We start from the raw sequence: 13,878 nt of genomic DNA on the forward strand, positions 1-13,878 counted from the left end.
GGGACAGACATGCGCAGTTCAAATGATTTGCCACAGGGCATTAAGAAGGATTTGTTAACAGATTTTTACATGTCATTTGCCAAGTATCCATCCGGAAATAACCTTAAACATTATGTAACTGTTGTGGTGACAAAGGGCGTGGAATGCTTGGTTTATATGTTCACAACCGAAACACATGACAAAATTGATGACTCGAATTTAAGATTAAGTAGAGGTGTGGCATGAATTAAAACATCCAAGGATATGGAAATGTTTTATTTCACGTTGGCTTTTGCTCCACCTCCCCCTACATTAATACTTTTACGTAACACTCTGTTCCAAGCTCCAGCTCTCGCGTTGTTTTGCTAATGGAAGTGTCAAGAGTGTCAACAACAGACAAGCAAGCAGCAGCAGTAGCAGAGCAGCACTGTCCGGAGCAGGGAGGGGGGAGTCAAGAGGCTGTTTAAACGTCGGGTAAGTAAAGTCAGGCTTCAGATTACATAACCCTTGATGCGATATCATATCAAATGTGCTTAGTTATGTTCACGAGGTGTCTTACATTCCCATGCGACGTGTTTCCGGGCTTGAGTAAATAACCAAAGCTTTCTGTAGCATTAGCATGCTAACGATCAGCTATTTACTTGGCGGATCCTTCACTGTGCTCACAGAAGCGTTAGCTTAGCCAGCCGTGTTATGACTGCTGGCTGCTCAAACATCTTCGCCTCGCTGGACATATCAGGCTGCTTTCAGTCTAAAATTAGTTTTCATAATGGTAGCCTTCGAGTGCGTTGTAATGACACAGCTGTCACGTTTTCCTGTAACACACAATTATAGTATGCTTTGCGCTAAAGTTTTGCTAGTATCAGGCCCACCTGTCTTTATATCAAAGCTAGCCTGGTCATTTTTCCTCTTGGTTAACCTGCCCACCATTCGTAATTTGAACCATCTAGCTAGCCTCATAACCGAAACGACCTCAACCACGATAGCCAGCTATCGCCTGTGACCTACCGACACTATGGGGTAGGCTGCCTGGTAGCGTTAGTTTGCCGTGGCCCTGCTGCTTCATCATCTCTGGGTTTAACCTAGTTACAAAATATTCCTAAACTAGCTAACAGTCCCTGATCTGTCTACCTACCAACTACATTTTATTGGGTATGTGACCATGTTTTCTGCCGTCTTTGTGAGAGGCGTGGGCATGCCAGTGCGCGCTAAACGAGCTGTATTTCTCAACAGGTGCACGGCATTCATAGAGACACAGTTATGCTTCAGGTTGATGCATTTCTAAGTTGGATCAAAAGTTAACGCAACTCAGTGACATATCGTATCATTTGACTACTTTTTGAGCTAGTATCGTTGCTCTTTTTAAAAATTGGCAGTGCTTTGAGCAATTGTAGATCAATATATAGTTATACAATTAGCATTTGACTGTAACTAATAGCATACTCTCCTTGTAATTTTAGCACTAGCTATTTCATTGTAGCTTATTGAATAAATGAACAACAGTAAGGATTTTTTTTTGTTCTTTACTCTCTTTTGCAGCATACTTGTCTGAAATGGGGGATGATCGACCTTTTGTATGCACTGCCCCTGGATGTGGGCAGGTACCTTTCTTAACCTGACATTTCATATCCTTGGATCACTCTCCATCACTCATCATGTGGAGCTCTGTACTTTAGCTTGTACATAAATAACCACTGTTCCTCTTTTCCTGAGGATTACATATGCTTTTTGTAAATACTTAACATTGAAATGGTGGATAATATTTAAGCGTCAGTAAGCTTTAGTTTATTGAGCTACATTAGATATGTAGCATTTGTACCAAGAGGCAGATATTGCAACACATCACACAAGTTAAAGTTCAGTGTATTTTATAAACTTTTTTCAAAATGAGAGAACACACGTTGACTCCACAGTGAATCTTATATACTGTAATGCTTTCTGCAATAACTTTACCGTGTATTTATTTTTTAGAGATTTACAAATGAAGACCACCTGTCGGTTCACAAACACAAGCATGAAATGACATTAAAATTTGGCCCTGCCAGGACAGACTCTGTTATTATTGCAGGTAATACTATTTTATACATGTTAGTATTTGTGTTAATAACATATTTCAGACCTGGTTACAGGATGCTGCTTGGCTAACTCTTAAACCATCTTTTTCATCTCTTGCAGATCAGACCCCAACACCTACACGTTTCCTTAAGAACTGTGAGGAGGTTGGTCTATTCAATGAGCTGGCGACCTCCTTTGAACAAGAGTTCAGCAAAGCACATGAAGACGAGCAGAGAACAAAGCACTCAGTGAGTAATGGGACAAATGTATATGAAAATGAAGGAGACACAATTGCTTTATGATGCCAAATAAAACTGCAATCTTTTAGTACTTCGGATGCCGCCATTGTCACCATATCTTCTTTGATCCAAGGCTGCACCTTTACAGACACCATCTGAAGTCAAAGTTGAGGATGAAGGTCCTTTAAGAGTTGACTCTTCCTCTCCTGGAAGTCCGGATTCCTCTTCCAGCATGTCAGATGACAGTGAAGACTCCAGGGTGAGAGGCAAGGTACAGACCACAAAAAGTTCTCTGTGGTCAGCAATGTCTTCGTAGATTTATTCTCGCTCAAAACTCGCACGTTTTCAACATTAGGAACTGGCTGTCCATCATGCAGATTAATACACTCTCTGTTAGAAACATGTTTAACACTGATCTGTGAACAGGAGGTCCCTGCAAAGCCTGTGGTCATCTCTGCCCCTACTCCAACCATTGTGCGTCCAGGTTCACTTCCCCTTCACCTGAGCAATGACCAACTACACCCAACTCTGCCGTCTCCAACATCTGTCATTACACAAGCTCCACCCTCCAACAGACAGCTTGGGTAAACTACTGTGTGTTTGTGTTGTTTGCATGTTTGTTACCCCAGGGAAGTTGTTGACTAAATGTACTAAAAAACTGCTTCGGGGAATCACATCAGCCAATCAACAATTACTTTGGCTTTTTGAATAATAAAATGGTGGGAAATCAATGGATAGGCTCAGTCCTCTCGTGACAATATTGAATTCATGACACCTTACTAATTTTAGTGCCTGCTGTTTGACCTACAAAGAAATTAGTTGTTACAAAGATGCAGGTGCTACTTTAGTTTTAGCTCTTTCTGCTGTACATCTAGTTGATAAAAATAAATTGTTAGCCTCTTGATTCTGAATTTTCTCTTATTTGCTTACTTCAGTGCATCATCCTTGTAAATTCCATATTTCATCCCTTAAGGAATAATACCTCACCCAATTGTGCAATTTTGTGTAGTTTTTTGTCAAGATCTGCAAGGAAAAATACAAATAGCGAAAGGGAACGTCTTTTGATCACTCTGAACACTTTGCCAACCTGGCTCTCTTCCTGTATTTTGTCAGCAAGTGCAGAACGTGTGAGTAGCCATTTATGAGTATGTGATTTTTTCCAACAGTTCACCAACAGGCTCATATCCGCTGGTGAGGCACCTTCCCAATGGGCAGACAGTGCCTCTCCTGCCAAGTCCTGTGCAAATGACCTCAGTCATATCTGTGAGTAATTGGTGCAACTCTGGTGGAAAACTAGAAAAAAAAAGTTAACTGTTTAAATTAACCATGTCCTGTCTTTTACTCCATCCCTGGGAATTTTGATTGGATGTGAAGCTTGCAAGGCCAGTAAACTCAGTGCCTAACATCCCTGGGATTCCAGGACCTCCAGTGGGCGGGGCTAGTAGTGGGTCTTCCTCCCCATCTGGGTATAATCTGCACTCTGAGACCAAGATGGTGAGATAATCAACCATGATGGCATATTTTTTCTAAAGGCTTCAAATTATAGAAACAGCTTTAGCACTGCAAAATTGTCCAATTACATATAATCAAATCTGTTTGTTTCAATCACTAATTTTTGAGCTTCACATTAAATAATCTTCATTGAGTTTATTATGTTTCTCTCTGTAGCGACTGAAAGCAGCTCTGACTCATCAGGGCCCTGGAGCTCAGGATGGGGCTGGTGGGGGGGCAGGATCTATTCCTGCAGTCCCCCAGCGGCAGGAACAAAGCCAGCAGCCCTCTCAAAACTCTGATGCACCATCACCTGCACAACCTCAGGTAATGCACCCAAATGTTCGTACAACTCTGAACAAGACTTGCCCTTACAGTGACCACCAGTGTACAGGAAACCTGTGAGAGATTTGATTCTATATGCTGACTTGAGTTCCTTAACTACATGTCTTTAACCTTTGGTTACCTTCCAAACAAGAACATGTAAAACCTTTTTTGTGTATGTAAAGCGCCTTGGGTTTTTTTGAAAGGTGCTATATGAATTCAAGTTATTATTATAACCTTAGTTTATTTTAACTCTGACTTTCTGGTGTTTGAATTTTTTAAAGTATATTGATTTTTGATGGAAGGTTATACTGGGTCAAGATTGTCTGTGGTTGTATTTTTTCATTTATGTTTTTATACATTTTCATAAACTAGTTGTGCAAATATAAAACATATTTTACAGGTGTGATTTTAAAGATTTCACAATCAAAATGAATATAAAAAGAGCATTGGCTGGTTTTAAAACTACCAAAGCCCACACAGAAGGAGAGTTCAAACAGATTGTAAACATGACAATCCTCTGAACACATCCACACAAGAATTTCCCACAAGGGTGTTTTTGGTGATGATTTCATGGGCACAAGGAAGTTGCGTGATCAAACTTGATTACAGATGACAAACATAGATGGAAGTCAATTGAGCTTGTAAGCTGTCTTGGCATGTGCTCCTTTTGCAGCAAAAATGAAACTAAGAAAAAGATTTTGGGTGGAATGCTGGCTCTGAAGACTCGGTATTCTAGTTTAATAGAATATTCCACTTTTCTTGGGGAATAGTTGTGTTCATGTTCCCTGACATGCTTATGAGCTGTAGAAGTCTGCAGCATCCAGAGTTGGTGATGGTTTTTAGACTGCTCCTCTTATCGGTTATTGCAGGCGTTCTGTCAGATCTGGGTTGTAAACATGTTTACAATACAATGAGTATAAGCAGAAGTTTTTGTCACTATGTGGGCTCTTTCAGTTGCATAGAATAGGCTTGGCTGCCACAATACAGAATGTTATGTATGTCCAGTTCTAGGAGAGGCAGTTTGGCCTGGCTTTAATTTTGTCTTAATATCACTTTGCATCTGCTGAAATTAAACCTTTATATTAACTTGTGATTCTTGGTGGGACTTTGTTTTAAGATATTTTCAAACAAAAGGATTAAAAATCTCATGCAGCCTCAAACATTGGTGAATGAAATTGAATAAATTTCCAATCTCTACGTGGTAATAACATATGTCTTTATCTGCTCCTAGCTTCAAAATCATATCATATAAACAATCGAGGTAATGCAGTCTTGTATTTTGTACCAGATTTTGCAATGATGTTGTCTTTCTAAGCAGGAAAGAGAAATATTATTTGTCTTGATGACAAGTTGTTTTTTTGATTAATCATTTTCAAAGCCCTGTTCAAAACACTCTCTCCATTTCTCATCCACCAGGTTTCCCCAGCTCAGCCTACAGGAGGCCGGCGACGGCGGGCCACAGAGATGGACCCTGATGAGCGCAGGCAGCGTTTTCTGGAGAGGAATCGTGCAGCTGCCTCTCGCTGCAGGCAGAAACGAAAGCTGTGGGTTAACTCTTTGGAGAAGAAGGCTGATGATCTCGCCAACATGAATGTCTCCCTAACGGTGAGTCGTCTGTGTTCCTGTCACACTATGGTTGAGTTATAGAAGGAGGATGACTAGGAATAACCTTTGTTCTTTTTTTAAATTTTATTTTATCATTGTCCTCCGTTAGAATGAAGTCACTCTGCTGAGGAATGAGGTGGCACAGCTGAAGCAGCTTCTCTTGGCTCACAAAGACTGTCCTGTGACTTTGATGCAGAAGAAAGCAGCTTTCTTAGGTAGTCATTTGAGCTCATGACCTGAGCCTTCATGTATTGTACCAGTTCTGTCAGGATCCATCCATCACCCCCTCCATCTAATGCATTCTTCTTACTCGCTCACCTCTCTTAAGGGTGAATGTTTCTTACTCTGTCTCAAGCTGCAGGAGGAGAGGAAACCTCCAGGGACACTCCCACTGAACCCATAGGCTCCCCAGCTGCAGTTATCCAGCACGGGCCATCACCCCCAGCCTCTGCCTCCAGTCCAGGGCCCACCATCAACGGCATGAGCGTCCGGGCTGCAGAGGCGGTGGCTATGTCAGTCTTAGCCGGCATGGGATCCGGCCAGCCAGGAGGGATTGTCATGACAACACAGTCACAGTCAACTTCAAGATGATGTGCTGATGCAGGTGGAAAGTAAGGACTGAAGTGGCCGGACTGGTGCAAAATGATTGAGCAGAGGGTCCCTCCCTCAACCCCCACCCCTGATTAAGATTCCCCCCTCCCCTCACAGCCAGTGATAATCACACACAGACACTGCACAGTGCCTCCGTCAACCCCTCTGTCCCACCAGGCCCCCTGCCAGAGATCTCTGTCACGCTGTATGTACATATGAATATCACGGTGGACAACAACTCTGCAGGCTTTGGAGTCCGTTCTAGTTCAGTAGTGACCATTGGAAAATGTTTTCAGTAGGTATGAAACGTATGGATGAAAACTCTTTGTCAGATATATGCGTTGATTTTCATTTCACTTTAAAATGCAGCTTTAGTCCAACTCTGTCCCAAACGCTGGCTGTGATGAGGTTTGTTGCTTCCAAGGCTGACACTTTTACTTGTATTTTTTAATTGTAAAAAGAGATTTACATGCCTGATCCTGGTTGTTAACATGTTTTGCTGATGTAGTGAAAGTACCGTGACAGATTGGTTGCCGCTCTGCAGTCAAAGGCATCCTGAAAAATGGTTCTAATGTTGTTTTTGTTTTCTTTATACTCCTTTAGTTTTCCATCACTGTTTTTCCCTTTTGAGTTAACTCAGCTTAACTACACATAACAGTTTGGCTAGCGGAGTGTTAAACAACCAAATTGTAGATATGTGCACAGTTTACCCTGTGAGTGTGTGCCTGACTTTTTTTTACCATCCTTTTTTAAGCCATTTGGAGTGGATGTCATTATACTATTCCTATATGTATTAAACCCTGTTGACTGCATGGATTACTCAAGGCTGAAGTATACCACTGTGTGTTTGTGCTCAACATACTATCACTGTTTATTAATCTGCTTTTCTCCTAATTTATAACATGAAATTATAGATGCAAAAGCTGTCCTTGTCCTGTAAGGAGTTTATCCTCTGTCCTAATGTAACACACTTGAACTGGTTAGCTTTAGAAGGCCTTTAAATGATAATCAAACATAATACACCTGAGATCCTTCACCCTGGCATTTCAGTTAAGGAAAGAGTAGTGCAATATATTTTTCTATTAAATATCAATGTTCTTGCTTTTAGCTGATGAGGGCTGAGAGGGCTTCGGTCTGTTTCAGTTGAATGATAACGTTATGAGGAGACCAGAGAAATGTGAAGAAAATAAATGACAGGTTAGTGAATTGTGCACATTTGTATGAAGATACAGATGTCCTTGTTAGTTGCTTTCCAACATTTGAAAAGCAGTTGTATTCACGCAGCAGGCTTGTGTAAGGTGCTTCTTTTAAAATTTAAGTTCTAAACTGCAAATGCTTTTATACCACATTGTACTTCCAAGACTATCATCTTGTTTCCCCCCCCTTTTTTTTTTTTTTTTACTTTTTATAACAGCATTGTTAAGTTGTCTTTTTTTCTGTGTGCATGTTAGATTTTGTTCTCTATTTGACAATATGTTCCCTTTATTTTGTTTATGAGAAAAGATATCTTTATTTTTGGAGGAGATTGAACCACGTGGAAAAAAATGTATCAAAGATCACTGTATGGTGTGTTTGTCAAAAACTCAGGCCTCAAGATGGGAAAAAAATACAATATTGTGTATAGTCTCAACTAATGGATAAGTTGTGTCTCGGGCAAATAATAAAAATAAATTAATGTAAAAGAACAGTTTCTTATTAACACTTGCTTCTTGCATTGTACCATTTCAATACAGTTTTATTATATATATATATATATATATATATATATATATATATATATATATATATATATATATATATATATATATATATATATAGATATAGATATAGATATAGATATAGATAGATAGATAGATAGAAAGAAAGAAATGCCTAGCAGGAAAAATTTACCAACTCTAGAACTTTAGTTCCTCTTGGTTTGATGGTGTAGCATCATAAAGTACTTTGTTTTGGTTCTGTCCCAACAGCTCCACTATTTTAGAGTTTTCTATCCACATAACTCTAAAGTACAAATTAATAAGTTAAAAATAAGAATGAATTAAAAATTAAAAAAAATCAGAGGCCAGAAAAAGCTTAATATACTATTCTATGGAAGGCCATATTTTGGTCATAGTACTGAGCTTCTATTCCATAGTAATGACTTAGCGTCTTATTATCATGATTTACCTTAAAAAAAAAAAACCCTTTTCCTCTATTTTTTTTTTTCATTTTCGGAAATGGGCCTCCATACTTTATGTTAGTGTGGAGTTTTGTTATAAATAATGTTTTTGAAAGTGTCAGTCACAGTTTACCTGTCATACACAATCTTCACCTCTATACCCATCTGTGTAGTTAGGTATGCTTATCAATTAGTGCTTTTGAAGACATTTTTAGGAGGGTCTTTTTCCAAGTCAACGGCAGGCCTAACCCTTTCGCTTTTGAAAAAAAAAAGACTTGGCTAGTTACTTGTTCATACGTGGGATAGAGTGGGAAGTTCCGCCTCATGTGGCAGGTGAGCTGGATGTGTGGGAATGCTCCTTCTGTTCCTTATTGTTGAAGAAAAGGAACAGCAGAGGGAGCAGAGAGTCCACTTCATCTCACCATCCTGTCACAGCAATTACCATCAGCCCGGGTCACGTGACTGATAGACTCCTCTGGCGAGTTGTTCCCATCTCCAGCAGTCATGGCGGTGTCAGGGACTCGCGGAGATGGAGTAAACAGTACCACTTTCACCACATCTTTATCTTGATTTTTTCCATCATTGTTTTTATCTTAGCTTCATGGTGGACTGTACCTGCTGCCGTCCGAGATATCACAAACATCCCGCTGGCTGCTGCCGCTGCTGCTGCTGTGCTTCCAACGATGGCCGACCGCGGCGTTGATCTGTCAGCTCTGCCTAAAGAGGTCAGGGACCAGCTGGCGGAGTTGGATCTGGAACTGTCTGAAGGTAATGCATTTACTACAGGGGATGAAATAGTTTAAGCTCCAAATAATGCAAACGTCAAGTGTGGCTCTTGGGAGTGTTTATTTGAGATCAGACACAAACTGCTCCGTACTCTCTCAGCTGGTTGAGACTGAAAGCTGCTGCAGTGGATCCGGGCACGACTACAACTAACGATAAAAACACACTGACCTCCTTTTCTTCAGCAGGATACTCAATCGAGTATCCTGGGTTTCTGTAGTGTACATCAGTAGTGATCAGTTTTATGGACTGCTTTCTGAACGTGTGTATTTGATTCAGTCCAGCATGTTTTCTGGGAATTTTCTTGTTAAAATCCTCATAATATCCCCCCATACACGTCAGTCATTGCTCATCATCTCGGCTACACAAGCAAATAGACTCCTGTCGAAGAAAATGGGTCAAGTTTGTCATCCTGAAGGCCCATGTGTGTGTGTGGAGTAGGTGTGTGTGCTGCAGCCCATTGGACCCTATGTGATGCTGAGGCCACAGCGCCCAGCTGTGCTGAGCCTGAACCTAGAAAATGCATCAGATGAATGAGGGGTTATTTGTTTTATAATGACTGTGAAGAATAAGAATATGGTGCTGGATGTTATGCAAGTCTCCTCACACTGTGAATCACAGTGCAGCCGCCTGATTGGTGCCGAGCAGTTCCCAGGTGCCCGGGGGTGGATGAGTAATGTTGTGTTTTTCACATGGCAAGCAAAGCAAAGGGGATGTAAGGGCCACTAATGATGCCTCAGTGCCTCTTGCACTGAATGAACTTACAGATATCTGGAATTGTCATGTCAATTTTTTGTTAGGTGAAACTTTGAAACACAGGTGGAAGCAGGGAGGGATCACTGCTTTCCACTTGCTTTTCAAACTTTTTGTGTTTGTACCTGCAGTTGTGACAGAAAGACGTCTGACATGACACAAGAGTTTAATGAAATATTAAAGATTTGGATTGTTTAACTCACAGTTAATCATTCAGCACACGCTAATGTCAATTTTTCCTAGTGTATCTGTGGTGTGCTGTGACCTGGGCTTCTGTAGATCTTAGTGTGTGCTCTGGTTTAATAATAGATACCAATTAACTCTGTGTTAATGAGGCTGGGTAACAGAGGAGGGGGTGTTAATTCTCTATGTTCAACTCACATAACATGGGTTTGAAGCAGTGGATGATGGGAAAATGATGGGCAACCATGCATACAACATGTTTTTTAATAAAGTAATTGCGTATGAATTGTGGCCATATTGATTCTGAAACAACTATTTCAGAGTTATAGATTTGTTGTCACCATGTTGTTGATTACTAATAGATTATGTCAGACCTCCAGGTGATGTAAAGACTAGTGTGAGGATTAAGTCATGTAACTTGACTGTCCTGTTGTACTGACAGTTTTCTGTCTTTTGTGCAACATCCTGCACTAATACTTCCAGTCCATTCAGAGTTACCTGTAGCAGTTGAACTCTTTTATAGACTAACAGACTAAAGTGCGAGTTACTAGACAGCTGATACCCCCAGAGTGACTGACCCTCTGCTTAGGACTCAGCCTCAGAGGACAAACTCACCATCACTTGTAACTCAAGATCAGAGCGGACTTGTGCTAATAAAGAGGCTCACAGCCATCCAGATGCTACTCTCCTGTATCCTCATCTTTCAGTGCGATGACATGCATTTGCCGTCTGCTCAACTGCACTCAGCTCTGCACACTGCTTACAGGACCAGGCAGTAGCAGCTGGCCACCCATTGAGCATGAAACGTTCTCATAGATATCTTTTACATGGCAACAATCAGCCCATTGTTGTCCTGATACACAGGATTCTCCTTGCAACAAACTACAAAATGCACCAAGAGCTGAAAATATGCATCAGCAGCTTATTTCAGTCGTGGTTTCCACCCTGTGTGTGTCTGTATATGTGTGTAAGAGAAAGAGAGATACTCCACCCACTTGAACCTACGTGAGTGTAAGGACACAAAGAAAGCCATTGAGGGGATCAAAGAGTGATTGAGCTGGACTGGAATTTAGAGCACTAAACCACAACTGTTTAAGCTGCTCAGGCCAAGAGTGTGTGTGTATCACAGTGTGTGAGGCTCTTGTTTATGGATTGTGTACATGTCAAAGTGACCTGGGATGGAGTGGAGTATAGGTCTGTTTTGAGCAGATGCCATTCAAAGTAAGGGACAAGCATTCGAGACAAGACAAGAGACTCAAACATGTTTTTGAAAGCAGTATCTAAAACTGTCTAGTGTCAGTATCTGTTTAAACCGATGTTTCACTTTTGTGCCTTGACACTATAGACTGTAGAAGACACTGTGACATCACCAGTTTGTTTTTGATGCAGAGTTTTAAAGCAGGTGTTGACTCAGACCAACTTGTTAAGGTTAGGAGGCCTTAACCTCTTAAAAACCCAGCGTCCACATATGTGAACATTACATTTCTGCCTCTTAGACCCATCACACTTAATATTTTTAAACTTTGACCTATCAGCCACATTCAGGCACACTGCCGATGCCATCTTTTGGTGATCTCCTTTTCAGTGAAAAACGCGTTTTTAACCACAGTAACACCAGTAAGAAATAACTAATAGTGAACTCATAACACAAATAACCAAACTCCTTGTACAAAGACCAAGTTTAGTTTCCCAAAAGTAATGTACCCATTTTTTCAGGAAGAATGTTTTCATCTTTCTCAAACTTTACTGAGTCATGTTAGTAGCCCAACACTAAATGTAAGGCTAACGGGAATGTTGACATAGCCCATGAAAAATTTTAGTGTGATGCTGCCAAAGAATAGGTTTGAGAGTGAAAGAAGATTTTCCAGATCTTATTTACAGGATTTGATAGGTCTGCACCAAATTTTGTTGCAATTCAGTCATTTATATGTTTCTGTTCACTTTTTTGTGTTTATGTGGTAAAAAATAACCTTTTTTTATTTAATAAAGTATATATTTTTTAATTGAACATATTTATTCTTTAATATATAACCTTGTAATGCTGTGATCATGTCCAGCATGGAAAATCACCTACAATTTCACTCCCTCACAGTCACAAGGATGTATATAGGAACCTAAACATGTTACCTTTTGATTTCACGTGATTCAGGTCAGTACCTATAAAAGTACCTGATTCAGTATCCATCCCTGGCTGTCGTGACTAAAACTGAGTGTGAGTAACGTTACTGTGCCACAGTTTGAAATGTTAACTCTAAGGATGATTAGTCTTACGGTCAGTGATACATTTAATCTGGAAGTTACAGTGGCACCTGTGTATTTGTCACACAGTAGAAACAAAAACTTCACACAGACTTCACAACTTCAGTCACAATCACAATTTATCATTAACTCATTCTTGTGTTGTCGATTGACGCGTGGATTTGTTAGTGACCGGTGTTCATCCTGCCACCTGTCTGTGATGTAGCAGAGATGCACGTTTCCATCTCAGCAGCCCACTCCACACTGAGAGAGACAGGGAGAGAGAAAGGGAAAGAGAGAGAGAGAGAGAGAGAGAGAGAGATTATGTCCCTGCCTTTGACTCTCAATCTAGGTCACAGAGCATCAGGGGGCAACACGCCTGGCTCATTTAGCCTGTGAGTCACACAGGGCCAGAACCGCTGCTGGGGATCTCTTGCTCTCGCCCACCACTACACCACCTATGCCACATTCTGACCTTGCTGTAAATTTAATTCAGATTTCTCTCAAAAATAAATAAGATGCTTGGAAAGTTTTGTCAAAACCAACAGGGCATTTCATGTTTAGCTTCTAAGACTTCTGTTCCTGACAATGTTTCTTGACAGATAAAGTCATACACTGTATAACACAACAGAGAGGCATATTATTTTTTCATGCAAACACAAAAATTAGTTAATGGTGCCATTATTTGGGCATACTTTTGACAGCTGGGATGTGTATGAGAGCTCTAGAGCTTTAACACTTTTTGATTGAGTAATTGACAAAAGAATCATTGATTACTTATCTGATAAACTACAGCTAAAATTGACAGCATTTAAAATCTGAAGTTAACCCATATAAGAAAAAAAGTGAGTTTCAGCTTTTCATTTTTAAGGATTTAAGCCATCCATCCATTTTCATCCGCTTATCTTTGATCAGGTCACAGGAGGACCAGTCTGAGCAAGCTGACGCAGACATCCCCCTTCCTAGCAAGGTTTTTCACCTGGGGAATCCCGAGGCATTGCCAGGCCAGGGTTAGATGTAATCCCTTGTACTTGTTCATTTAGGGCAAAGATATGAAGCCATAGATTTCAAATCGTACACTTAAACAACAACAATATAAAGAGTTGGTGAATTTAGGAACATAATCATCAAAGTAAATGCAGTGAGAAAGTGACATTTTGACAATATTGCTTCATACATGCAAAGTCATGCTAATAAAGTATTCTGAATTGATAATGGAAATTAGAAAGAAGCTTGCATTTTCTAAACAAACACAAACACAAAAGTATGAAAACATCTTCAAGGTCCTAAATAATGAGCATCTTCCAGTTGTAGCCTGAGTAGAAAAAGTACAGAGCCTGTGTTTGTTTTCCAAAGTTAAATGTCAGAGAGCAGAAGGCTAATGCCCGCTGATATGTTTTAATAATTTGTTGGACAAACAATGGTGGACTTGGGTTGAGAGGGATGTTATATAAGCTCAGGGTACATGGATCTAAG

The 13,878-nt window shown here is 40.3% G+C and overlaps 2 protein-coding genes across 7 annotated transcripts in view; both read left to right on the plus strand.

The window, feature by feature from the left end:
* The first annotated feature begins 304 nt into the window (after positions 1–304).
* atf7b (activating transcription factor 7b) lies at positions 305–7,972 on the plus strand. 6 transcript variants are annotated; one of them, XM_074678133.1, is made up of 12 exons: positions 305–453; positions 1,519–1,580; positions 1,951–2,047; positions 2,155–2,282; positions 2,407–2,544; positions 2,700–2,857; positions 3,440–3,536; positions 3,648–3,767; positions 3,942–4,091; positions 5,508–5,696; positions 5,806–5,911; positions 6,052–7,972. In XM_074678133.1, exons 2-12 carry the CDS (start codon positions 1,533–1,535, stop codon positions 6,285–6,287), a joined length of 1,467 nt encoding a protein of 488 aa, XP_074534234.1. In that variant the 5' UTR covers positions 305–453; positions 1,519–1,532; the 3' UTR covers positions 6,288–7,972. The 6 variants fall into 6 exon arrangements, with proteins under 6 accessions (XP_074534234.1, XP_074534241.1, XP_074534249.1 ...); XM_074678140.1 differs by having other exon boundaries at positions 6,058–7,972; XM_074678148.1 differs by having other exon boundaries at positions 2,407–2,532.
* A 936-nt stretch (positions 7,973–8,908) lies between these two features.
* Positions 8,909–13,878, plus strand: part of dip2bb (disco-interacting protein 2 homolog Bb) — a 41,000-nt gene continuing 36,030 nt past the window's right edge. The window contains exon 1 of the mRNA XM_074674535.1: positions 8,909–9,213. Within this exon, the coding sequence (XP_074530636.1) occupies positions 9,129–9,213 (85 nt within the window). The 5' untranslated portion in view covers positions 8,909–9,128. The remainder of the gene's footprint in view (positions 9,214–13,878) is intronic.

Source organism: Halichoeres trimaculatus, unplaced genomic scaffold, assembly GCF_033239565.1.
Source record: "Halichoeres trimaculatus isolate MK-OKI-2021-1 unplaced genomic scaffold, fHalTri1.1 fHalTri1_scaffold_1, whole genome shotgun sequence".
NCBI classification, from domain to species: Eukaryota; Metazoa; Chordata; class Actinopteri; order Labriformes; family Labridae; genus Halichoeres; species Halichoeres trimaculatus.